The 25,738-nt window shown below is 42.0% G+C and overlaps 1 protein-coding gene across 2 annotated transcripts in view; it reads right to left on the bottom strand.

Annotated features, from left to right (window-relative positions):
- Positions 1–25,738, bottom strand: part of LOC120894708 (lachesin) — an 81,793-nt gene that overhangs the window by 30,574 nt on the left and 25,481 nt on the right. For both annotated transcript variants that reach the window (XM_040297466.1, XM_040297467.1), the window contains exon 4: positions 5,928–6,101. In XM_040297466.1, coding sequence (XP_040153400.1) covers positions 5,928–6,101 — 174 coding nt within the window. The remainder of the gene's footprint in view (positions 1–5,927; positions 6,102–25,738) is intronic.

Below are 25,738 nucleotides of genomic sequence, written 5' to 3'. Positions count from 1 at the left end.
TCGCGCTCGGAAATGAATACCGGCGGACAGGAAAGCACCATGTACAAGGACGTGGATTGCCAAGCAATCGCGACTGCACCACGGCAAAGAATATATTCACATCTAATCCAGTACGGCCCATGCCCAACCGTGCACACCGACACACGGTAAAGATCACGTCAAATATTAGCACAGGATACATTTCATTTTTCAGCTGCGTATCAACCGACGACGGCTGGTGGTGAAAGCCCAACCCCACCTGCAAAGGAAAGTACACGCGCGGCCGCCTTACATTTGTTATGCAAATGTGTACATTATGCTTATCCTGTCGTTTTTCTCGCACCTCGTCCACCAGCCCAAAAGCCCAACGCACGCTCTACCCCTTCCACTGAAATCCGATTCCAGGCCGGATGATTCCATTGTCTTTCTGCTTTCACCTGCTTTCGACCACGAAACAAGGCTTCCGTTCGTCGCGATTCTTCGGCAACGCGATTTTCACTCCTTCATTTTGTGCAACAACCTGCGCTCCACAGGCCGCACTTCACACCACTCCGCCGTGCGGGTGGATGCGAGCACAGGCGAGTAAATCATGTCCTTACGAAATAAATTGAATAATTCACTCAGGATGGTATCACACTTCGCCTCGCCTTTTGCCAGTGGTGATTGTTACGGCACGGTGGTAGAACGCTGAGATGAGATGTGACTGTTGAGCGTGTTCGTGATCATGATGGGTTCGTGGTGGTGTCGACGAAATGGTGTTGGCAGGTGTAAGTGCATGCATTGCAAAAAAGTGTCCCGGAAATGTAGACATACTTTTTTTACTGATTGTTTTAAAGGCAATTGTACGACATTGTTGATAAAAATAATAGATAAGTACACATTACGAGGAATGTATAGCACTCTGTACGGCAAACTGTGTTCTACTTGTTGGATGTATTGGTTGAAATAAAATAAAATAATAACATTATGGTTCGTTACATATTTGTATACTACCGTCAATAGGAGTGAAATTTACATAATGCATGCTTGAAAGCGTGCAATGCTGGATGTATTTAAGCTACAGTCGAAGCCACAATAAGCGTTTTTTTTTACAAATGAGCTTTCCGCAGTGGAATGGAGTTGTGAATAGTTGAATGGCGATTTTAATGATCTTTAGCTTTAATGATCTTGACCTACGGCTGTTGGCTATGTTTTGTGTATTACCATTTGTTGGAAACTGTTATAAGGTTCCAACGGACTGTCAGCCAAGGCGATGTTTTGTGCGTGCGGAAAGAGATAAAAAGGCAAGGAAACCACGTAAACGGGGCAATAGCAAGTAAATATCAAAGAGTTAATAAGCGATAAAAGAGAATAAAAATAAACTAATTTTTTGGTGCATCTGTAGTGCCAACCTAATAAATTCATTTTGTTCAATTTTTCTGAGGCAGTTTCTAACACCATTTATGACAAAATTTACCCAGAAAAATATATTGATTTATAATGAAATAGTCATTTACAGGAAAAACAGACAAGAACTTATTCTTTTTATTCTTCTTTGGCTCAACAACCGTTATCGCTCAAGGCCTGTACCACCACTTGTGGGCTTGGCTTTCGATGATTTATTGATTGCCCTCCCCGTAGCAGGATAGCCAGTCCTACGTATGGCGACACGGTTCATTTAGGGCTTGAACCCATGACGGGTATGTTGTTAAGTCGTACGAGTTGACGACTGTACCACGATACCTAAATATCAGGAATATAGCGGGTTTTTACTAGGGGTTTTTTAAGAACTTTATTTTCTTCTAAATTTCCGAATTTGTTTTTCAAATCGTATACCTTCTATCCATACAGCTCACTTCCAATTGTGCCGTTGAACATACAATCTTTGGATTCATAGAAATGGTACTTAAACATCAAACATATTGCAAGCAAAAGGGCACAAAAGCAGTAGGAAAATAATATACACACTCAGGGGTATGCAAAACTACGCACTTGAATCGTTTTATGAATTTAGAGTGTGAAGTAAAACAAAAAAAAAAACACACACACACACACACATACACTCTGTGCGTGACATTCAAACGAGAAAAAAGGGGAGTGAAACACGGGCGCCAAAAGGGTAGCGCCAACACCGGGTGGTGTTGCTAAAATATTGCATTCTCTAGTCTTGCACCATTTCGTGCACATAAAACCGGGCAACATACGGATGCCGCGCTTCCCAGACGTGCCACCGTTTGCAGGGACAGTGCAAACGAAGGAAACATGAGCCGTGTGGTGGGGTCACATTAAGGATAAAATGTTTGCCTCGAAAATGTGTACGTGTGTGATTGTGTATATCCCGGCGTGTGTGTGTGTGTGTGTGTGTGTCACAGTGACAATATAGGTTCGCAGAACGAGAGCAATGGCAAAGGAAGGAACAGTTTGTAGAGACAGGCAGCGACAGGAAGGTAGCAAAGGTATAACAAAAAGGGAAGAAGAAACAAACCTGTCAAGGAAAAGCTTTGCACAGGTGGTTCGTTTCGGGTGGTTGCAAAAAAGGACACTACAGTCTTAAAAAATGCCGCGATGTCAAGCTCGCGGATGGAAGCGGAGCGGCTGAGAGTAGGCGATCGGGTGCGAACGGGTGCGAAGGTGGTAACATAAAAGACAGGAACCAAGTCATAAGCCACCGGTAGCAGCAGAAGCTGCTCAACCCATGCTGAAACACTGAAAACAATGAAATCCTTTTTCCCGGCTACTCGCTCGCGCACATTATGCCGCACGTTTCGCAGACCTCCGGTTGCCGTGCGCGAAAGAAAGCACACCGGATCATCATGCACCTTCGCTCTGCCCGCGCGTAAGCCCGACTTGGCAGTGCTAATGCTCTGGCGCTGCACACTTTTGCTACTGCCGATGCATACATGTGTGTTTGTGCTCGGCGTGTGTGTGTGTTTGTGTGTGAACGACTCGCATGAGTGCCTTCTTGCGTTAACGAAAGAAAATGGAATTAACAGACACACACACACACACGCGTAACACGTACAGCAACACCGAAAAATGAAACAGCCTTCCTATGCTCTCTTTCGAAGATCCAGCGCAGGGAAGGGAAGCAGGTTTACAGTTGGGAGTCGCTTTTATCATTGTTTTGCCACGGCTTGCGCTAACACTCCCTTGCCCTCGCGCTGGTAAATGGGCATCCCCGTACACAGGGCACACAGCGCACGGAAAGCAGGCAACCCACCAAGACGACGACATTTAATCTTATTTTCCCACGACATTAAACATAAATTATGCGAATATTTTTCACCCGTGCTTCACCGTGGTCTCCCCCTTCCTTTCTATCGCGCTGCACCGAACCAAACATAAAAACAGCACATCATTTTTGCACAGTACTGGGCGTCTCCATCGGGGCGGTGCCATGCAAGTGTAGTGCGTTTCGGTACTAAATGTTCGTCAAAGTGACACTTATTAGTAGTTTTCTTTTGAATGAGCCATTCGCTCACGTTTGCCCCACACATACACACACACACACACACACACGCGCATACATGTCTCCGATCCCCACCCATCTTTGTGCGACAGTTTAATGTTGTATTTATGTTTCCGGTTCCGCTAACGAATGGGGTACGCTTTCCCGCTATGCCACTCAAGCCCCGCCAGGCGCAAGAACATTCGCGTTGACATATTACATGAAAGGAAGCGACACTGTCTCACAAGCAAGCAAACACACACACACACACATATACGTTTACAGAGTACAAAAATGTTTGCTATCAACCTTTGCTGCGACAAGAGCTTACAGTGTGCAAATCAGAAAAGGGTTGAGAAGGTGGAAGGGAGATGAAAGGCATTTATTTATTCACTTGCAAAATGCATTTCAAGGGAAACATCCCTGCCGCTTACCGAGCGCAAGGAGAGGGCCGTTTAAAATGGCTTCGAACCGGAATTCATCTGAAGGAGAAAAATGTGCAATACTTGTCGGATCGGAACGATTTGTTGCATGCCGTCAGTATAGCGCGAAAAGCAAACACGACTTTTGCGATGGAAAAACATGCACGCATTCATGTACAATTCTTTTGCAAGAATCGCTGTTATAACTGTGATAACAGAGTGCAAGGACAGGGACAGTAAAATGCTTGGCAAACGAATGTTATGGTGGCAGATTTTATGCATCGCAGGTTATTGTTGCTGTCACTAGGTTCCAATCTCGGTTTTCTAAGCTTTCCCAGTTTCATTATACTGTGTTTGATCAGGCATTTGATTTCATTAATGTGCACTTGAAAGGGCGAACGAAATCGGAAACATTTCAATGTCTTTAATTACACTTATGGCATATGCCTGAACGCTATCAACCAATATAAACAGACAGGAGTGTGTTAATCATTTGTGTTCCATTTGTTGGTTCGTAGAAAATTCACTCGTTGCCTTAAAGCAACATGTTGTTGTTCGATAAAAAAAGCCAAATTTATATCGTCTCTCATCCACAGCGATAACAAAACGTACCTAGTGCGCACTAATACACATAACATTGTATGTAATGATAATGATCAACAGCCCGAAATTGTAAACAAACGCTCATTACTGAAAACATTGAGCTTATGAGCGACTATATCCGTTATGGTTTGCAGATGAGTATCTAATTTCGATATAATTTAACCGATTTTTTGTAGTCTGCCGTCTTGCTGAAAGGCTCACTAGGAGCGAACTATATTTTTCAGCAAGTACGTAAGCAAATTATTTGCACTATTTTAGCATGACAACACTTTCGCTGTAAAGCTCTACGATGAATTAAAAATTAAAGCTCATGAAAAGTTTTACTAACGAGACATTTACCATTGAGCTGAATGGATGATTTGCCACGACCGTGACAAAAAGCTATCAAATGTGTTGAATTTGGAAAAAGTTTGCTATTTAGAGCTTGACAACTGCAAAAAATAATATCTGACAGGACACGAGCTGTCCCTCATAACATTTCACAAAGATCACTTTCAGGTTCAATTCCTCAGCAATCTATCGGATTATGTCACTTTAAAGCCAACATTTGTTCAACACTATTCAACGTCCATAGGGCTTAACAGCTTGAGAAGCCTATCATCGATTTTAATGATGGTTACTGAATGTGTTGTTTGGTGTATCCAAGCCACCAAAATATAAAAAAGGTATCTCCGACCTGTGTTTTAATGATGTATAATGACGCAGTATTACCTTACTTACTTCACATGTTCACATGTTAGCTGCGCTTGCAACCCAATACCAAAAGCAACCCAACACATTGTGCAACGTTCACCTGCGAAAATGACAAAGTACACTGCATTGCACGTCATAGCTCGGAGCAATGGCACGATGATGATTAAATTATGATGATTATAATAATCGCATTATAGCCACTCCATTAGCATTCCACCCAGCGTGCGTGGCCCAAGTTATGTCCTCTAGACGACGCTGTCGGGACTTGCAGAAATGGTAAAATATTGTTGAAGCAGGTGTAAGACAAAAAGAAAACAAATGTAATTATAACTTTTCTCACTACTTAACAGTTACTAAAACTAATAAAGATGATTAATCAAATATATTCTTCAATCATACAGATAATATAGCTTCTACCTTTCTCTAGAAGAAGCTTCATCAAAAACGTTACATTATGAGCACGCTGAAATGCATTGCGGTTTGAACCGGTTTTAAGCACGGATAATCCTTACCCAACTAACGAGATAGCAACAGACTAGAAGCGATGCGATTCTCTACACCAGAGGTGCTTGCGAGGTCCACCAAGCCGTGTGCTCACAATCAATTGGTTGATTAATTAATTTTACCCAGCTCAACCGACCCCAAGTGCCAAGCTGTCGATTGTACATGCTTCAGTAAAACCGTACCACCAGTCGCACCGCCCGGAGGCAAGTGTAAGTAGGATTTGCAACGTCCTTAAGCACCGATTACCGATGCCCGCTGTACGCTCACGGCAATCAAGCGGACTGTACCCACGGACCTACCTCGTATCAGTTCGCGGCTTTGCGGCTTCCTTAGCAGCATGTACTCGCCGTCCTCCCGCTTCCAGGTGACGCGGGGTGTCGGATGTCCCACGGCTTTGCAGACGATCGTCGCATCCTCGCCCTCCTGCACCGCAATGTCTGCGGATGATTCCTCGTTGATAATATCCGGTGGAACTGTCGGGTGCAGGTGGGAAAGAAGAAAGAGAAGAAGCTGGATTACGTACGGGGATAAAGTCAAGTAAACATAATCGTACAGTGTAAGATTCTTAACCGGTGGAGCTTGTGTTAGTTTGTGTATGTGTGTATGTCTGTAAGTGTTTACTTCGAGTGGTGCTTTGCGTTACTGCGAGCGTTTCCACTAATCCAGCAAAGCTTTTGTGCACGTCTTGGGCAGATTAAGCTGGCTGGTAGAAATCTTGGCACCCTTTGTAGACAAAATCTTAAAGCCCACAGATGTCTTCGGGTTTCATCAATATTGAATTTCCAGAGATTCGAGATACGACGCGCAAGCTTCATTGATGCTGCTGCTAGTGGCGGTAAATGGTGCTACCCGATGCTACCTCCTGGCAAGCTTTGGGATTAATCCGAGTAGGCTGTTGCGTTGTGCGTGTACACCGGCTCAGGTCGTACCAGGCAGCCCGGCGGATGGAAAGCGAGAGTAATTCGATATTGAACATTGAATATTATATTCTCATTTAATGATGTTTAACTCGACTTCGGAGGCAGTTGAGCAGGCAGCCGGTAACGAGACTACTGGGAGTCACGCCCGTGTAGCCAGTATCGGGTTTGCTGCACTAATAGGACGGAATGGTTTTGACAGATGCGTTGTGGTACGGTCGCTTCACCGATATGACAGAGGTTTGTGATGAGCTGGCTGCATGCCGTACGGCATTGCACCGCCACGAGCAACGTAAAACGCATTGTTTCTCAGATTAAACTAGAGTGCACTGCTCTGTGCTGGTAAAAGTCTTACGCATTGAATTTCAATAAAAGATTGATGCGGTCGGTGATGCTGCTTGCTAAGACAAAGAGCTTAGAACCGACCCATCGGACAAAGGATGTTTGAAAGGTAAGATTGATTGCTATGCATTATTGATAAAGATGGCCTGTTACCGACAACGAACAAGCCTTATAGTTAGCAGCTAGGAAATGAAGATATTCGTATGGCATGCACTTTCTCTATTGAGTAGTGATGTTGTCAAATAAGCAACCCTTGTCTATGCTTGTCAATTGCTAGAGAGGTAATATTTTATGAAGTCAGCATGAACAGCAAAGTTTATAATAATCAATAAGTTATTACGTTCAAATTCTTCTTACATATTTCCCTGAATTGCATGACATTTCGTTTCGCAATGTGTCAATTTAGTTAAGTAGCGCTATCAATTGCCTATAATTGTTTCAAAATTGCGATAATCTCTTTAGCTTCAATACACATAGAACAATCAAATATTGATAAGGAAGTTACATGTGCCAGCTAAATGCCATAAGTGAAGTTTAAAAGGCATTTCTATCAGACAAAAACAGCACAGATATTTAAACAGTAAGGAAAAAAGGAACACATAACTAATAAACTGAACTTTCCTTGTAAAGTACATTATTCATGACCAAACTTTTAATAATTTAAGACTTTTTTTTAATTCACACACTTTCTCGTTTATTCGTTTGAATATTCATTGATTCATTGAAGTAAACTTGAAAATCATTTTAAGTCGTGTACATATTACTTCATTTGTTACTCTGCATTCTCCACGCTACACATGCTTCTATCATTGCCCTTGCTTGAGTTGCTTCTGAAAGCAGGTCTCCTACCATCATGGAAATGTGAACATAATTGAACATAAAACAGCAAATAAAATTGCATATCACTCATTGAGCACACTCCACTGTGCGCTGTAGTCGCAATAATTAAAATATCCACCGAAGCCAATGAACTATCAACTGGACTTTTCAACGATACCATTTCTTTACGTTTTCTCGTCTTTCATTGCGGATAGAAAAAATGCCAGCATTTCAGCAAAGTGAATCTTTTCACCCGTTCGAGATAAATAATAATAAAAAAGGGATACGAAACCGACCACCATACGGTCAGTTCACCGCGCTTCCGTACACCAAAACCTAATCAAGCTCTTATCAAGCACAGCGCACTGTCTGTTGCGGCAACAGTAGCGACGGATCCCTCATGCGCTGACTCGGCTTCCATACACCATCCGGCTGCTTTAAACCATTCCCGACAAGCTCGATTCAGGTTTTCAGCGTAAGCTTCCCCTTACTCACCGTCATCCTTTTCGGGATGCAGCCGGAGTGCGACCGTAGATGGACTTCCCGACTTTTCCGTTCGCAAGTACAAAATCGGTTGGTGAACATAGTACAAAACCAAGCGCCGGGATGGAGGAAAAAATATGTCCCGAAGGATAAGTACGATGGACGGATGAACGAAAGGAAAGTTTCCCACTGTGCACCATTGGAAGAGAGCAATCAGCAGCAGCAGCAGCAAAAAGAAGCCAACACAAAAACTGCACGGAAGCGAGTGCAACAAAAGCAGCGCTGGGAAAAACGGGCGCAGGCAAAAGGGATAATTACTCCCAGTGCAAGCCCCGAGAAAGTAATTACACCTCGAAAATCGCAACACGTTGAGCAATCGGTCGTAGCCAAGGGAAAAGAGTGGACCCCTGTACCGAGACCGGGACCGTGTAAACGAAGAGTCAAGCACAGATAGATCGTATAAATGGTTTGTGCCAATGGTGAGGCACTGCACTGCTAAAGGGATAAAGAAGACACAACAACAGCGAAAAAAAGAACACCAAGACCAAGACCAGAATGGTACGCGTAGTGAGAATGGTACTGGTGCGCTGCAGGGAGGAAAACCCGCGAACGAGAGAAGCTGGAACCCATTCACACCGTGCACCGTGTACCGGATAAGGGGTGCAACCGAGAGCAAGGGTATTGTTACGTTCGGGCAAAAGCAATTTCATGATTCCGAAACCGAGGGCAACCCATTTGCGTCTCCATTTGTCTTGGTCTCGGGCTCTACCGTCTGGCCCGGTTTTACTGGGCCAGCGTGAAAAGGGCGCGAAAGCTGCCCTATCTCCCCTCTCCCATCACGCGGGTACGCCAGGACACAAAAGGTGCGAGCACCGCTTCCGGCTTCTTTCATTGTCGTTAATGAAAAGATTCCTGCTCGCTGCCATTACCTTTGCCGCTGGGAAACCGGCCATTACACGTTTCCACCGTTGCGGGAGGTGTTTTTACCTCCCAACCACTACTCCACGCTTCTCAACATCGGCTTGAAGGTGGTTGGGAAAGAAGGGTGAATCTCAGACAGGTGGCAAAATGGTGAAACGCACCCTAAGAAGCTGTTCCGCCTAAGCAAGCACGCCAGCATAACGACAATGTTGCTGTTAGAATGCTTCGGCTTTGGAATGAAGATACCGAAGGAAATGCGCTGCAAAGAGGCAAATGAAACCTTTTTACACCTGTCCCGTTCTTCGACACAGCACCCGCCTTTAATGGAAGGTACCGAGAGAAGCAAAATCTACCTCCGAGGAACACCGAACCATCAAAGAGCACGCACAAATTGCAGGAAACAAAGGTACAACATTCGAAAGAGGAAGCAGGACTGCTTTTTTTTTCTATCTGTGTTTGTGTGTGTGTGGGAGGTTTGTTTTGGATTTTATGATTTTACGCTACGCTTTTCCTGCTTCCTTTCGCTTCCGCTTTAGCTGTCGAATCACATCCGCCGTCTTTGTGTGAAGAAAGAAGGGTGTCGATTTTGGGGATCGTTTGTGGTGCGCGCGGGAAAAGCAAAACGGCACCCGACTTCCTTCCGTTATCTTATATTCCCATTGCTTTACAACAAGGTGTACTTTTGCCCCCCTCACTCCCTCCGCACAAAAACCTTCAATTGGCAATGATGGGAAGGTATTTGAGATGGCGTCTACTTCCATCCCTTTGCTTCTGGCGTGGGGTTCACCCACGGCACAATGTCCAATCATGGCTGGCGAAGATAGGCAAAGGTGAAAAGAATGGCACAAAGAACTCGCCAACTCGCAAAGGCAACACGATTTGCTTATATTCGGCTCATCACCCGGTTGGAGTGAAGAGGGGGAAGCCACACTCATTGCCATTGGAATGCTCCTGGCTGCTGAATGAATGTTTGGAATTATTTTGCTCTTTGCGCTTTCCCATCGTCTGGGGCAGCACATTGGAAGCAATGGCTCTTTTGATCATTTGTAGCTGCGGCATCTTACGAGCCCTGAACAACGACGCCGAAATAGAAACATTCGTCAAGTCATTCGGGGCCGTGGTGATGAGTGCCAGGGGGGGGGTCTGCGCCACCCTTTGCGCTTTGCCAAATGATGCTGTTTTGGTGTGGCGTTGTACACACGGCTCCCTATCACAAAGCGTTACTGCTATCTGGCATGCTATGTGTTCTATTTCAAAGCACTGTTTTTTTTGCTTCTTGACCTATTTTTAGCTCACGCGGAATCGCCTTTACCAGCGGGAGAGAAATAAGTTATGCAAATATTTATCGAACCATGTCGAAGGTGTGGGGCGCAAGTCTGTAATTGGAAGCAGACAAGGACTTATTTATGTTCCGGTGGGAATGTTAGTGTGGAGGTATTTAAGGAATGACATGACAAACGAAGGCATTCGAAAGTAATGCTATTAATATACTCGGTTCCGGCTGGTAAGCATTTGATTCCAGACTATTTTGCGAACTCATTTCCGGATACGACGTTTGCTGTTCACGACGATACCTTACTAGCGACTAGATGGCATAAATACGTACACAATCGTTTGTGCGTTGAAACGAATCGTGAGGGAAGATCGTGATTTATACACCTTTTAGATTTTACCAGTAATTAAAATTTCGTGTAATTTTGCTTGGAATGTTTAGCATACAATTACTTTTCTAACTAAAAATATACTGTCTAGCTGATAGTTGAACTAACAGAGGGTGTTTATTATTTAGTTAGATAGCATCAACGCATTGAATATCGCATCAAGGAACGTAGGTACTAAGCAAACATTTCACTTTTATTTTCAAAACCTTCAAAACTCTCAAGTACCAAGTACAGCTCAAATAAACAGCACCCTACTAATGAAGCACAAATTACCTTTTTGCTAGCAACACAAAAATAATCTCTATCGTCGAAATGGTTTCTTCATTATCGAGCGGGGTGTTAGAATCTCGTCCGAAATAATTGCTACTACAGTCTGTAGGCAAGGGAACGATTATAAAAAAAACGAACGGAAACCCAATTGAAATCCAAGCTAACAAAACCTCAGCAACAGCAGGAATCGTTTCAACAACTTAATTATTCCACCCTTTTAGTCCAACCTCCACCCGTCCACGCGCTCGGCCTCCCTTTACCCCTTTACCGACGTTCTTCGCCCCGTTGTATCCGTGACGTTCTGCGGCTTGGGTCCGAATGTGATTAGTTTCTCAGGGCCCCGGGATAATCTTTGCTTTCGATAAAGTCATCCGACACCGGGAGCCCGGGAATCCCTTCGGAGAATTCTGTTTAATTATTCCGTCCAATGCTTGCAACTGCTCGCTTTCCTTTCCGCTTTTCCTGCCTGCTTGAAAATTGCAATTTTCTTCCAATGGACCGATTGGGCAAATGAAAGAAAAAGGCTGAGTTGGTAGTAGAGAAACAAAAAAAAAAAATAGCGGGAGAAAAACGCTCCATCCTACGATGGGTATTTTCTTTGCACTCTTTTTGCAAGGATCTACTCTCTAGAAGGAAAAAGCTTTCCCTTGTGTGGCGTGTGGTCGATTATTCGAACGTTGCAATGATGCCACGGGAATGCAGCTTGTTTGGTCGCAGAAGAAGTGCATTCAAAATGGAATTCAATTGCCTCCCTTGCGGCACGGCAGCATGCAAAACGAAAGCGTATTTTAGCAGTCGCTTCCGATCGTATGGAAAGAAAGCAAAAAATGTTCTTGCAACGATTTTTCAAGTATTTTTTACCTCTCTATGACTCAACTAGACCCTCTATCTCTCTTTCTCTCTCTCTCTCTCTTTCTTTCCCTTTCTTTCTCTCCCTCTCTGTCTAATACACACGCCAACTGCTAGACGCTCTTTACAGGCATGACTACACGTTTGCCTGGTTATTGTTTTATCGCACATTCGAACAGCATCCAGCAGTACAAAAAATGAGACACATTCATGACGAAAACTGGAGCTCAAGGAAGCAACAGAATAAAAAAAAAACATAAAACAAAATGTATTAATGCAAAATTGAGTGGCGGATGTGACTTCGCGAGGAAAACCAACTAAAACATTCTTCTTGTATTTTGCGGGATGGAACTACAAAGAGGATCGGTATGCATTCATATGTCAACGTATTGCAAGTCGTATATGTGGCTAGTATTGAACCATAAGATGGTGCAAAACATATTTAAAAGCAAAATGTATTCAACCGCAATTACCGGAACAATGAAATTATTATATTGATGAGTGACTTAACCGAAGTTCATATAAAATCATAATAAAAACTACTATTTAAATTAAATTAAAGCTTTTTTTCCTCAATGATCATCCGCAAAGAAGCATGTTTAAAAAAACAAACGTTTAAAAATATAAAAAAAGAAGTTGTTCTGACTGAGAGGAGAGTCGAACTCAAGTTGGACGAAGTGGACTGTACGGGGAGGAGGAAGATTCTTTCACTTTGACATGAAGCGACTAGACTGCTATCAAGGACTGTGTAGGAACGAGTTCAAGTATTAGCCAAAATCAGTTTGGCCATCTTGCATGCTATTTGACCGCAGAAAGCCCTGGAAAACTCATCAAACCCTTAAACCATTATTATTAAAAGAGGCATCAATACATTTGGTGAAACATGCAATAACCAATGTACTATTTTCTTCTCATGATCACAATGAAAATTTGAACCGAAAATGGCAATTCGATGTCAAACTGCCTGTAAGTAACTTTTGGCTACTTGTCAAATCGTTCTATATTACTTGACCTCGTTCCTACACAGTCCTTGATTTGATCCTTTTCGTTCAGTCCGAGCGTTTATCAATTTTTGTCGAGCCCGAGAGCTCTAGCGGCCGCTAGCGGAAGTTCATGCTTGTAAACTCTTTGTCGATCCTCAAACGATCGCGTCGTCACCAGAAAGCAATAAGTATCGATCAATTCGATTGATTTTTTTATTGACATCTTTGGATTTACAGGTCCACCCAAACTAACTACCTACCTGAATAACTGAATTGAATAGTGCAAAAGAACAGCACGACTACCAAACAATGGTAAATTAAAAATAACAATGAATTCCACATTTTATTGATCTTAAAGAAGCTCTTCCAGGTGAGTACGGAAATGTAGATACACGACACAAACCAGCACTCCTAATGAGCACGAAACAACTAGCAACAGGAGTATGATCAGCATTACTTCGACCGTCAGCTGAACGTAGCTCGTTGTTTCTGGTAGCTCAGATTCCTCCGTGTTTAATGATGTCGGATTATGCTTGTGTGCGTGTTTGGAAATGGTTGCGAATGGAATTTTGCAACGCTTAATTGAGCGGAAAAAACTCTCAACAACATGGCACTGACAGGACTCCCTTTTGCTTGCGTTACCGCTGTGCACGAACAGTTGATCTATCGCCGCCGCTGATAGTGGAAGCTGCTGTACAATCTTCCTATTCTGTTCCGGTGTGTTGCGTCTGTTCACAAACAACCAGTATGCCACATTGCCAATCTTTTGATCCCTCAAAACATTCAGACATTGCGACAGTAGCAAATAGTTGTAACCGTCACCTTCCAGCTGGAATCGATGGCTGTACGGCACCAAGCATGCCGGTATGCTCTTTCGCAAATGCTGTTCCATTTGGCCGAGAAAAACCTCGTACCAATCACCCAACTCCGATGATTGGACTACGTACGAGACGATGAAATGATCACAGCGCATGTTTAGCTGCAGCACACGCTTTTTTGAACCTTTTGTCTGCGAGCTGGGCGGTAAAGCTGACGAACAGTGCAGCGACAGCTCCATACAGTGCGGCTGAATGTCGGGGATGGTAAAGATCGAAAGTTGCTTGTTGTACTTCCGCACAAAGGGTTGATATACGATCGATGATAGAAACTCAGTGTCAAAGGCTCCACTCTCGGTACGGTTTACTAGCGGTAAGTTTTGATCACAGTACCAGCTGCAGTTGTTGTTGCAATTGGAAAAACTGGCAAACCACTGGGCGAATACGTTTGCATCTAAGATAACTAGTAACAAAATCGACACAAACCTTACCGGATGCATGATGTTCGCGTACTGCCGAGTCTGACGAGATAATGCCGCAGTAACAACGTGCTCGCCACGCAGCCATTATTGAATCGTTAATATTGCATTTAACATGAGGCTTAAAAGCAATACCACCGCTCATAACAAACGTGTGTTGCAACGGTAGGTATTTTGAAATTATGTTTGTCGATCAGCGAGTTGTCTAGACAAGGTAGGTTTTTCTAAAGACATTCTTTCAATACGTGTAAATGTTCTGTTTTGATAAAATCTAGTAAGTTTTACGTTGGGAATTCAGAAAGCGTAAAATAAGGTTACAGAATACACGCTGATTATACGAGTGGAAAAAATCTATATTATATCAGTAGTGTTATAAAAGTATTACATATATGTAAATAGTAATTTTCACTAACCAGATTAAAATTGATGTAGTTTTTCACGATTGTGCCACTGCCTGATAGTACATATTCTCGATCTGCCTTGATCCTTATCGCTTTTCGCTTCTTTTTCATCTTAGGCACAACAACTGTTGTCGGTCCAGGCTTGGCTGTACCACTAGTGAGCTTGGATTCCATTGACTTATTTATTGATTACATATAGCACGGAGAGACGGAGCAGGTTTGCTCCTAAAATTGCAATGTGCCGAGATACGGAAGGAAATCTCCTGATGAAAGAGTGGGAGGTGATCGAAAGGTGGAAGCGCTACTTCGAAGGACACCTGAATGGAGCAGAGACAAGAAAGGCTGGCGCAAGTGACAGAACAAGGTAACGCACAGCAACAACAACAGCGACAGCAATGGTGCAGACGACGAGGTGCTACCTCTGAATGGGATTAAGAGTCTGATGGCAGCGACCGAGCTCTTGAAGATAGGGCCGGAGAGGCTTACCATCGAAATGCATCTTCTGATCGTGAAAATCTGGGAACAGGAGGAACTACCGGAGGAGTACAGGCTGGATGTCAAGATCCTGAACCAGATCCTGTTCTGCAGACATGAGTCCTGTACAACAAATTTCGTCGGCAGCTATCAAGCTGGGATTGTTGGACGCAAATCCACCAAAGACCAAATTTTTACTCTACACCAGATACTCCAGTTGTTGCTTTGGAAAACGTCATCTTTTGCAAACGCGACACCTTTATGTTATGAATTTCTTTTAATTCAATTTCTCTTTACGAGTGATCGCCACGACGATCACATTTTTTAAACTTAACAGATAATATTTTCGAATTTTAAATGAGAAAATCGCTCAAAACGCTTGTGAACCTTTTCAAGTGTATATCCCTGGCAAACAAACGTGCATCGGCCTGATAAGTCTAGGAATATGTCACGCATCCACGCATGGTTCTTCTTGACTTGTACGTTCTAGCCATAAGGAAAACAGTACGAAACCCCCAGCGGTTTAAACTATGATTACTGCGAGCAAGCATAACTATCTTTATGTTTCCCAGCTTTATCCCCCCTTTCTATGTTTCCCAGGATCATAAAAATTCAAATATAAAAATTCATATATTCATATTTGTTATTTGTTATTTATTAATTAAAATTCAACGGACCGCAAGTGGCCCACTTGAAGCGAATTCATTTACATTCATTCATTATAACATAGTCACATTTCGGTCATTCATTTGTCACGCTTAGTCTTAAGTAACATAATTAACATGTAAAAGGTCGCACGACACGAATACTATTTAACAAAGCGGTGCGCGACATGTCAGGTTGATGACGATCACAAATAACATTAAATTCACGGCACATACGAATAAACGGATCAGAGGAGCCAAAGCGAGTGCGGCGTTCCTCCACGTCAAGTAGCGATCTAGCTCGGAGCGATCTCGGCGGGACATACATGTTGAGCCTCGAAAGAAGCGCGGGCGAGTCGATCCGATTGTCAAGAAGTCCCGCGACAAACAGCCTCTGAGCGTTGCAGTTCCGCTGCTTCAGCGTCTCGATGCCAAGCAACGCACAGCGTCCCTCATAGTCAAGTTGGACACTCCAGGAGCGCAAAGCGAACCGCGTGAATTTGCGCTGGATCGACTCTAAACGAGCTAGGGGGCGAGCAGCTGTAGGCCACCATACTACTGAAGCGTATTCTAACACTGGTCGCACCAAAGCACAGTATAGCGTCTTGATGCAGATCGGGTCAGTGATGTCTCGTTATATATATTCATATAAAACACATAAAGCCTGCGCGTAGGTTTCTTGATCAGGCCAAAAGGTATTGTAAAACGCCTTTAAGTTTTTTTTACAACATGAGCAGCGAAATCCGGAGACGCATTGTCCAGGGATATCGTGCATACTATGGGTTTCACCCACTGCTGAGTAGTGATGGGTAACCGGAATCGCACCCACGGCTCGGAATCGCTTCCGAGAATTGCTACTCCGGCTCCGATTCCGAAAAATTCAAATCGTCGATTCCGCCCGGAGCCGTCGGAGCCGTCCGGAGCCGCTAGTCGGCAGCTGGAGCCGTCGGAGCCGTCGGAGCCGTCGGAGCCGTCCGGAGCCGTCCGGAGCCGTCGGAGCCGTCCGGAGCCGTCGGAGCCGTCCGGAGCCGACGGAGCCGACGGAGCAGTCCGGAGCCGGTCGGAACCGTCGTAGTCGTTGGAGCCGACGGAGCCGTCGTAGTCGTTGGAGCCAACGGAACCGGTTGGAGATGTTGGGGCCGTCGGTGCCGTCGAAGCCGACGGAGCCAGTTTGAGCCGTCGGAGTCGTTGTAATAGTCGGAAGTCTTCTGAAGCGCTTAAATTTCCCGATATCAGCGATGATTTCATTTTAAAAAACAGCTTACGAGTAAAAAATAGTCTTCTTCATTTATTGCTCTGAACTTTTTTTGTATTTTTTTTAAACAATAAAGTCAAAAACAATTGTTTGCTCCGTATATAGGGTAAATACAAATACCTTTTACAAAGGGTTTAAAAGTTAAATGGGGCCATTCCTTTTCTTAGTGACCGAAAAATCCATTATTTTGTGAAATGTGTCAACATTTTTTCAAAATCCTTAGGATTTCATAACGAAACTCATATTTCTGTTAACGTTCTAAATGACCACTTAACCACGCAATTACTAGTTTTTCAACATAACTGTTATGAAATATTATTGTTTTACTAAAATTATTTGCCTTTTGATCATATTTATGCATTTTTAAGTGTTTTTTACCATAGTGCCATTATAGGTACACAAAACAGGCATGTTCCTATAGTGGTTATAGTTATAAAATCAATAAAAACAGGTCGTTTTAGATTTTTTCGAGGATATTTTCGACATGTCGTACTGTTTTCACTAAAATAAGCAACAGAAACGAGTTTTATGTAGGTAATTTACCATAAACAGGCCAAAATTCGCTTATATGGCTGAATGAAAAATTGACTTCAAATCAAGCACACTTCCGGGTGTAGGTTGACGACAGGTGTGATGCAGTACTTTAGTCGATAGTTTCATCGATCAAATTTATACATTTTTTACGATCAAATTACGGAAGAAACCAATATTATGGCAGTAATATCTGCTATTCATACGAAAACAGCTTCCAAACTAAGTTTCATTGATATTATACACCGTTTTTTATGCATCTTTGTTTACTATAGGACTATAGGAACACAATACGACGACTATAGGAACCATACCACCATTATAGGTACAACGAAGCAGTCACAAAAATATGTATTTTTTCGTAAATTAGATGTATTTCATGGTAAAAATGGTTGTGATTGCGAAGATAAAACATATTACAATTGCTATGTGTTAAAATATTCAGAAAATGTCCTTCCTGATACTTTAAATCCATTAAAACACATCGATACCACCACAAATTGCACCACTATTGGTACATTTACCCTATAGGGAAAAACTATGAATCAAACTATTATTGATCTTTATTTTCATAAAAGATGGACGGATGATTGATAGTTATATTCTCTGTCTTGTTCATGTGCCATCATGTTATTCGGTAAAAAATAACCTCCTAACTTGATTCATTTTTTTCCTATATTTATATATACGGAGCAAACAATTATTTTTGGCTTTATTTTTGAAAAAAAAACACACAAAAAAACTTCATATCATTAAATGAAGAAGACTCTTTTTTTACTCGTAAGCTGTTTTTTACAATAAAATTATCACTAATATCGGGAAATTAATGCGCTTCAGAATGTTTCCGACTATTACAACTACTCCGACGGCTCCGACGGCTCCGGACGGCTCCAACGGATCCAACGGCTCCAACTTCTCCAACGGCTCCGACGGCTCCAACGATTCCAACGGCTCCAACGGCTCCGACGGCTCCGACGGCTCCGGACGGCTCCGGCTGCCGACTAGCGGCTCCGACGGCTCCGGACGGCTCCGGACGGCTCCGAACGGCTCCAGACGGCTCTGAGGTCGGAATTTTGCACCTACCTTCCGGAACCGCTTCCAATTTTGGCGGAGTCATTCGGAAGCGATTCCGGATTTTTGTTGAATTTACCCATCACTACTGCTGAGATCAAGAAGACTTCGAGACCGCACGAAATGTGAGATTTATTGCACATTGATTCGCTCGGTGGTCCACCCTGGACACGCGTCTTGGACCATTCGAATGGAGGATGGAAACGCTGTGGGCTTGTTCGAGTGACGCATCCTCCGGACCATCTTTGGCGATGTGCTCGAGCATGGAGCGTGGAGGAGAAGGATGAACCACGAGCTTGCTGAGCTGTACGGCGGACCGAGCATCCTGACGGTGGCGAAGGCTGGAGCATGTCATGAGGATGCCTGACTCATACCCCACCAAGAAGGTGTTCGACAGCGACCCCCCGTTCGGTATAAAGCGGAGGGGAGCACAGCGAACTCGATGGCTGGACCAGGTGATGCTAGACTGGTCGGAGATCGGGTGTCTACATGGATGGGAGGCTGCAGCCAAGGACAATGAGCATCCTGGAGAATGATTGTTGACCGGACCATGTCACATCGACGTGCTCTATCGTTAGCAGGCCAACAAGAGAAAGATATATATATATATATATATATATATATATATATATATATATATATATATATATATATATAGAAGAGAGAGAGATAGAGAGAGAGAGAGAGAGAGAGAGAGACATAGCAGGTTCAGTCAGTCCTACGTATGAAAGCATGGCTCATTCGGGGCATGAATCCATGACGGGCATGTTATTAAGTCGTACGAGTTGCCGACTGTACCACGGGACACGGCCATAGCTTGTCACTTATTAACCTTGAAATCGGTCAACTAACTATCTCACTTTGAATGTCTTTTCCTTTTTATCTTTCATATGGTGGTGCCATCTGGCATATGATCTATGAGCGTATGGCAAACATCAAGGCGTATAAAATTTCATTTTAGTTAAGATTTACTCATACGCGTTTCTTACTTTAAGTCTTCAACAATAATATATCTATTTAGTTCTTATTATCATCAAGGTACAATCCTGAACTTAGTTTGTATTAAAAAAAATCTTCCTTTTGGCGTAACGTTCTATGCCGACATGCCTACCTATAAAAGGCTTTCAAGAGTTATGACAGAGTTGTGTTCAAGACTTATCTACTTTCGTGTACCCCCATAATCTCTTTTTATATTCTGGAATATATCGCATTCTTACTATCATTTAAATTGCTTGTCCCTCTATATTCCATTCTAAAATTTACTGTTGAGATAGAGATGAGATATTCATAATTGAGATCCATGAAAGGTCCATGAAAGAGAACAGGTTGATGCGTTTAGAGCAAGTTGACAGAAAGTCATGGTAAAATGTTGACAGTTAAATTAAACATTGTTTATTGTTTAGCAATGGACGTTGCTATGGAGCGAATGGGAGTCTTTTTTTTACTATTTTGAACTCATTAGATTAGATTAGTTGTTTCATGTTACTCTCAGTGTCTAAATAAAAATTTCTTTCTTCAGGAAGAAACAGGATTTCTTTTGCCCTGATAGAACATATGCTTTTCTGTTAAGCTTCACAAGATTGTCGCAAACGGTAGTGATTCGTGATCAAAGAATGGCAAACAATGTAAGGGACTATCAACCTTTCTGAGTAAACTGCAATTACTTGTCTTTTTCCCATGAATGATTGGAAGCAAGAAATTTCACAAATGGAATCTTTCTTATAGTGATTTTTTATAATAGTCTTATCATACTATCTTAGTAGTCTTATCATACACCAAAACAAAGGATATTAAATTCACCAGCTATTTAAACTTTAAACCATAATGAAATAATGGATTAAATGTGTTGTGAACAGCCGTACCGACACCTGGACTTACCGTGACAGTTACCCGGCGCTCTAGCACCAATCGAACACGATATCGAACATGAAAAATGTATGGGATTTGACATGTTTGTCTTGTTTGTTTTTTTGTGTCTGACAGTGCACCACCATATGATTATATGGGTTTGTTCTAGTCGGATGTCGTGTTCAATTGGTGCCAGAGTGCCGCCTTACGCTCTTACCACAGGCCAACGCCCGAAAACAAAATGCAAAATGCCTGTGATTCCCCTCAGGCCATAGTTTTTCACCATGAACATAGCGGGGAATCACAATGAAATGCATTTAATATATTATTCTGATACGTTTTATAATCTAAACAGTTGTGGTATTTAAATTCCTTTCTTTTGTTGTACAAAAAGCCATATTCTGATTAATTTTCAATGAAATATTGCATCAAAACACAGCCTTTCGCCAACGGACGGTGCAACGGTACAATAAGAATAAGAACTGCTGACCGCGATCGGTCGCCAACGGAGGACCGAAGAACTGCTAACCGCGATCGGTCAGCAATAATAAGATATGAAACGCGAATTAGTTTCAATAAAATTTGTCATTTCACCATCAGAACGAGTCTGAGTATTATTGGTCTTTAGTCGGCGTGACCTGCGCATCTGTAAAGAAACGCGTCGCGAGGCTAGCTTCGCGCACAGTTTACTTATCGCAACAGTTTATTGTTTTTATTTATTTTTCGCCTCGATAAAAAATTTGGGATTGTACATGCGTCTCGTAGATAATAAGGAATAAATGTGAAAATAAGAAAAATTAATGATTTCTTAGTTTTTGTCCTCAAACATGTCGAATTACATAATGAATTATACAATTATACAATAAATTCACGAAATCTAATATTCAAGCTATGTTTTACTCCAAACAAGAAAAACAATAAACAAGAACTTGCAAAGCCAAACATATATTTTTAAAGTTAATTTAATCGAAAAATTTGGTAGAAATATTAAATGAACCAATTAAAAAAAAACGTAAACAAAGTTTGAATCCTGGGGATCAAACGGCAACTGACGAATTGTCAAAATGCTCTAAATTCCACCACCTGATCTTTTAAATTCATCTTGCAACCTAGCACCGGGCTTTGAGAGAGAAACAAAATATAGAACAGCCAGTAAAGGTTGACCCCGAGGTACGCTATTAATGGAGACCGAGAAGCAATCGCGTATCTTGAATTTCTACGTAAGTCGAATCTCGCAGTTTCCAGCCAAATAACAGCTAATTTTCATATAATTTTACATGTAATGCAAACTGTAGAATTGTTAGCCTCTAAATTAATTCTTTGATATGATTTTTAATGGTGATAACAGTGTTGTACCTTTTTGAATAATTTTTACCATGCATTATTTTGCAATTGACAATTGTCAAATCAATACAATTTACTCAAAGAACTGTCATAGGGGCCATTCCGTTTGAAATTCGTAGCAAGATCTATTAAGGAGAACAGGTCGATGCAAAGCCCGTTGCTAGGTTGCCATTTTCAGCTCGCTTTTGACAGTTTCATGAAAAAGTGTTTACAAAAACTCATGTTTCACTCATGAATCACTAATGTTTGCAACGGTCCTGCTGGAAGAACGAAACGTTTAACAGGCATAAAATAGCACTTTACATGTTCCAACTGGGTAACAGAAGTCCTATTTACCTTCAATTAAACACTGAGAGTAAAATGAAATATCGAATCGGCACACACAAGTACAATATGCATACCGTCTTCTGCTTATAACCCGGCGACGAATGATAAAAGAGATCCTTGGATTGGATCAGCCATGTAATATTCTAACTCGATTCTACCTCTTGTAATATTCTAATAGGAAATGAGTGCAAAATGTTGAACAAAACTCTTATTCACTCCATAGCAACGTCCATTGCTAAACATAAACAATGTTCAATTTAACTGTCAAAATTTTCCCATGGCTTTCTGTCAATTTACTCTAAACGCTTCGACCTGTTCTCTTTCAAAGACTTTGATTCGTAGGCTGAAATTTCAGCCTGTCAGCTGTTTGCATTGTATAGCAGTTTTTGAGCAGCTATCTAATTGAGTATAATATACAGGTGGGCTTATCCTAAGGTGTATGACTTTAGAAGGCTGATTTTATCGCTTCTGCTTCTTAATGAAGATTTTAAGAGTGTTTTGAGTATTCGTCAAGCCTCCAGAAAGCTTGTTTGAACAAAAGTTTTCACCCATCTTGTCAAAAAGTGATATTAAAATTTGTTTATAAAAACATGCTATGAGACCACTTCGACTACATGCACTTTGATTCTGGATTCCATCACCTGATTTCTTTAATCCACCTTGGGATAAATGTAAACAACACCGTGTTTTCGAGCAGGTACTCGAATCTAATTCTAGCTTTTAGGCTAGAATAATCTAGACTGAAAATCGCAGGCTAGTTTTTTGTGAGGTTTTGTATGGATTGTTTACATGATTTCAGCCTCCAACTGTCAAACTCCATACAAAAATCTGACTAGAATTGTGAAGGACACCATATTCTGAAAACCGCGTATCTCCTAATCCGCGTATAAGCGGGACCGTGTATCTCGGGGACTACTTGTACGTGCATGCGAAATAAAATAATAGCAGAGCAATAGGATAAGTAGACAAAGAGAGAAAGTGTGCTAGTGATAGGGGAAGGTAGGTAAAGACGGACACTGCGGGTAAGATGGACACTTCTCATAAATGCATGAAAAAGGTAATTTTCGAGCAATTCAACAATGTAGAATCCAAACTGAAGGTAAAACAACACATTTGAGAACATTTTTGGCATAAAATATGTACAATTGGTTAAATCCACGAACAAAATAAATTTTCAATCATGTGCACCCTTGTTGATCTAATTTGACTACTGCCGATCTTAAGCTGTACAACTTGTATTGTTTATATTTCCGGAACTTTTATTTCATGAATGGGTTGTCGCGATCATTAATGAAAAAACTGGCGAAAGAACGAGAATGAAAGCAGTACAAAATCTTGTTTTCTGGTGGTTTAAACATCCTGACACCAAAGCGGGAAAGACGGACACTTTGCTTTAGGGAAAGATGGACACCGAATTTATTGATTTATTTTACTTCTTATATCAATTGGTGATGAATGGATTTCTTCAAATATCTTAAATAAGGGTATTCCGAAGCTATAAACCAATCAGCAACTAGAGAAAGTATTGAAATAAGCGAGAAATGAATCACCGGTCAAAATAGTAGCCATTCGTTATGCTATTACTCGCTCGACGCTGATGAGGCGCTTCACGAAATCCAATATCTTGTCACGACTTGTACAACTTTAAGCAATAAAAATATGAGGCATTGATACGGCATTGTTTAGGAATAGATGAAAAATTCTATGGGATTACAAATATTAAATGTTGAATTTTGACATGGTGGAAAATGGATTAAACTATAACAAGTCCCTCAAAAATACCGGGGTCGTGGTCTTTTCGCGTAGTAATTTCCTTAAAGGTAGTTCTAGACTGTTGTTCTGTAAGCTGAAGCAACGTGTGCTGTAAGTGCGCGATATTTCAATACATTTTAGATGCTGCATTCTACAATATATATATATATATATATATATATATATATATATATATATATATATATATATATATATATATATATATATATATACAAACGTTGCTTCTTCTTCTTCTTCTTCTTCTTTGGCTCAACAACCGATGTCGGTCAAGGCCTGCCTGTACCCACTTATGGGCTTAGGCTTTCAGTGACTAATTGATTCCCCCCATAGCAGGATAGTCTGTCCTACGTATGGCGGCGCGATCTATTTGGGGATTGAACCCATGACGGACATGTTGTTAAGTCGTACGAGTTGACGACTGTACTACGAGACCGGCTAAAGCGGTGCTTACAACTCCTAAAACCACGGCTGAATGAATCGTCGTTGCAATAGGGCAAGAATTGGTTTATAAACGTACCAGGACGTGGAAAGCGGTAGAATTTGTTAAAATACTGTAAAACTCTTCACTTTCTAACCTTTTCTACAGGTGTCCATCTTACCCTTCATGGTGTCCATCTTTCCCATATCAGGTGTCCGGCTTACCCGAACATTTCAAAACCGCACGAAAAAAAACCATGTTTTTCATTCATGAAAAATACGCAAGAATCGTCGGAAACTTTAAAGCTTCAACACATTTTCTGATAAAACATGAGTGTAAGATAATGTATGCACATTTTCATGGTCGTTGCACTTATATATCCCTAGATTTTTCCCATTTCCCTTAACGTGTCCGTCTTTACCTACCTTCCCCTACTACGCGAGCAAGAAAATGTTCAATTAAAAAGAGAGATACAGCAAGCTGATCAAACTAGTCTAGTAAACGGGCTTGATCTTCTGTTTCATAGATTGCACACGCTGCAACCGTGTTTGCTTTTCAAGCCAAACTGTCCAAGAAGCCCTGCAGTAACGCACCATAAGTCGTTGCTAGGGTTTGTACTAAAAAAGAAGATAAAAGATAAATATGGATCCACCCAAACCAATTACCTACCTGAATTGAATAGTGGAAAAGAACAGCACGACTACCAAACAATGGTAAATTAAAAATAACAATGAATTCCACATTTTATTGATCTTATAGAAGCTCTTCCAGGTGAGTACGGATATGTAGATACACGACGCAAACCAGCACTCCTAATGAGCACGAAACAACTAGCAACAGGAGTATGATCAGCATTACTTCGACCGTCAGCTGAACGTAGCTCGTTGTTTCTGGTAGCTCAGATTCCTCCGTGTTTAATGATGTCGGATTTTGCTTGTGTGCGTGTTTGAAAATGGTTGCGCCGAATGGCATTTGGCAACGCTTAATCGAACGGAAGGTACTCTCAACCTCATGGCACCGACAGGGTTCCTTTTTTCTAGCATTCCCGCCGTGCACGAACAGTTGATCTATCGCCGTCGCTGGTAATGGAAGCTGCTGTACAATCTTCCTATTCTGTTCCGGTGTGTTGCGTCTGTTCACAAACAACCAGTATGCCACATTGCCAATCTTTTGATCCTTCACTACATTCAGACATTGCGACAGTAGCAAATAGTTGTAACCATCACCTTCCAGCTGAAACTGATGACTGTACGGCACCAAGCATGCCGGTAGGTTCATCAACGAATGCTGTTCCATTTGGTCGAGAAAAACCTCGTAACAATTACCCACCTTCGAGAATTTGGCTACATACGAGACGATGAAATGATCACATCGCATGTTGAGCAGCAGCACACGTTTTTTTGAACCTTTTGTCTGCGTACTGGGCGGTAAAGCTGACGAACAGTGCAGCGACAGCTCCATACAGTGCGGCTGAATGTCGGGGAT

Source organism: Anopheles arabiensis, chromosome 2 (genome assembly GCF_016920715.1).
Source record: "Anopheles arabiensis isolate DONGOLA chromosome 2, AaraD3, whole genome shotgun sequence".
Lineage (NCBI taxonomy): Eukaryota > Metazoa > Arthropoda > Insecta > Diptera > Culicidae > Anopheles > Anopheles arabiensis.
Note: the sequence above shows the minus strand (reverse complement) of the source record. Positions and strands in the feature narration are given on the sequence as shown.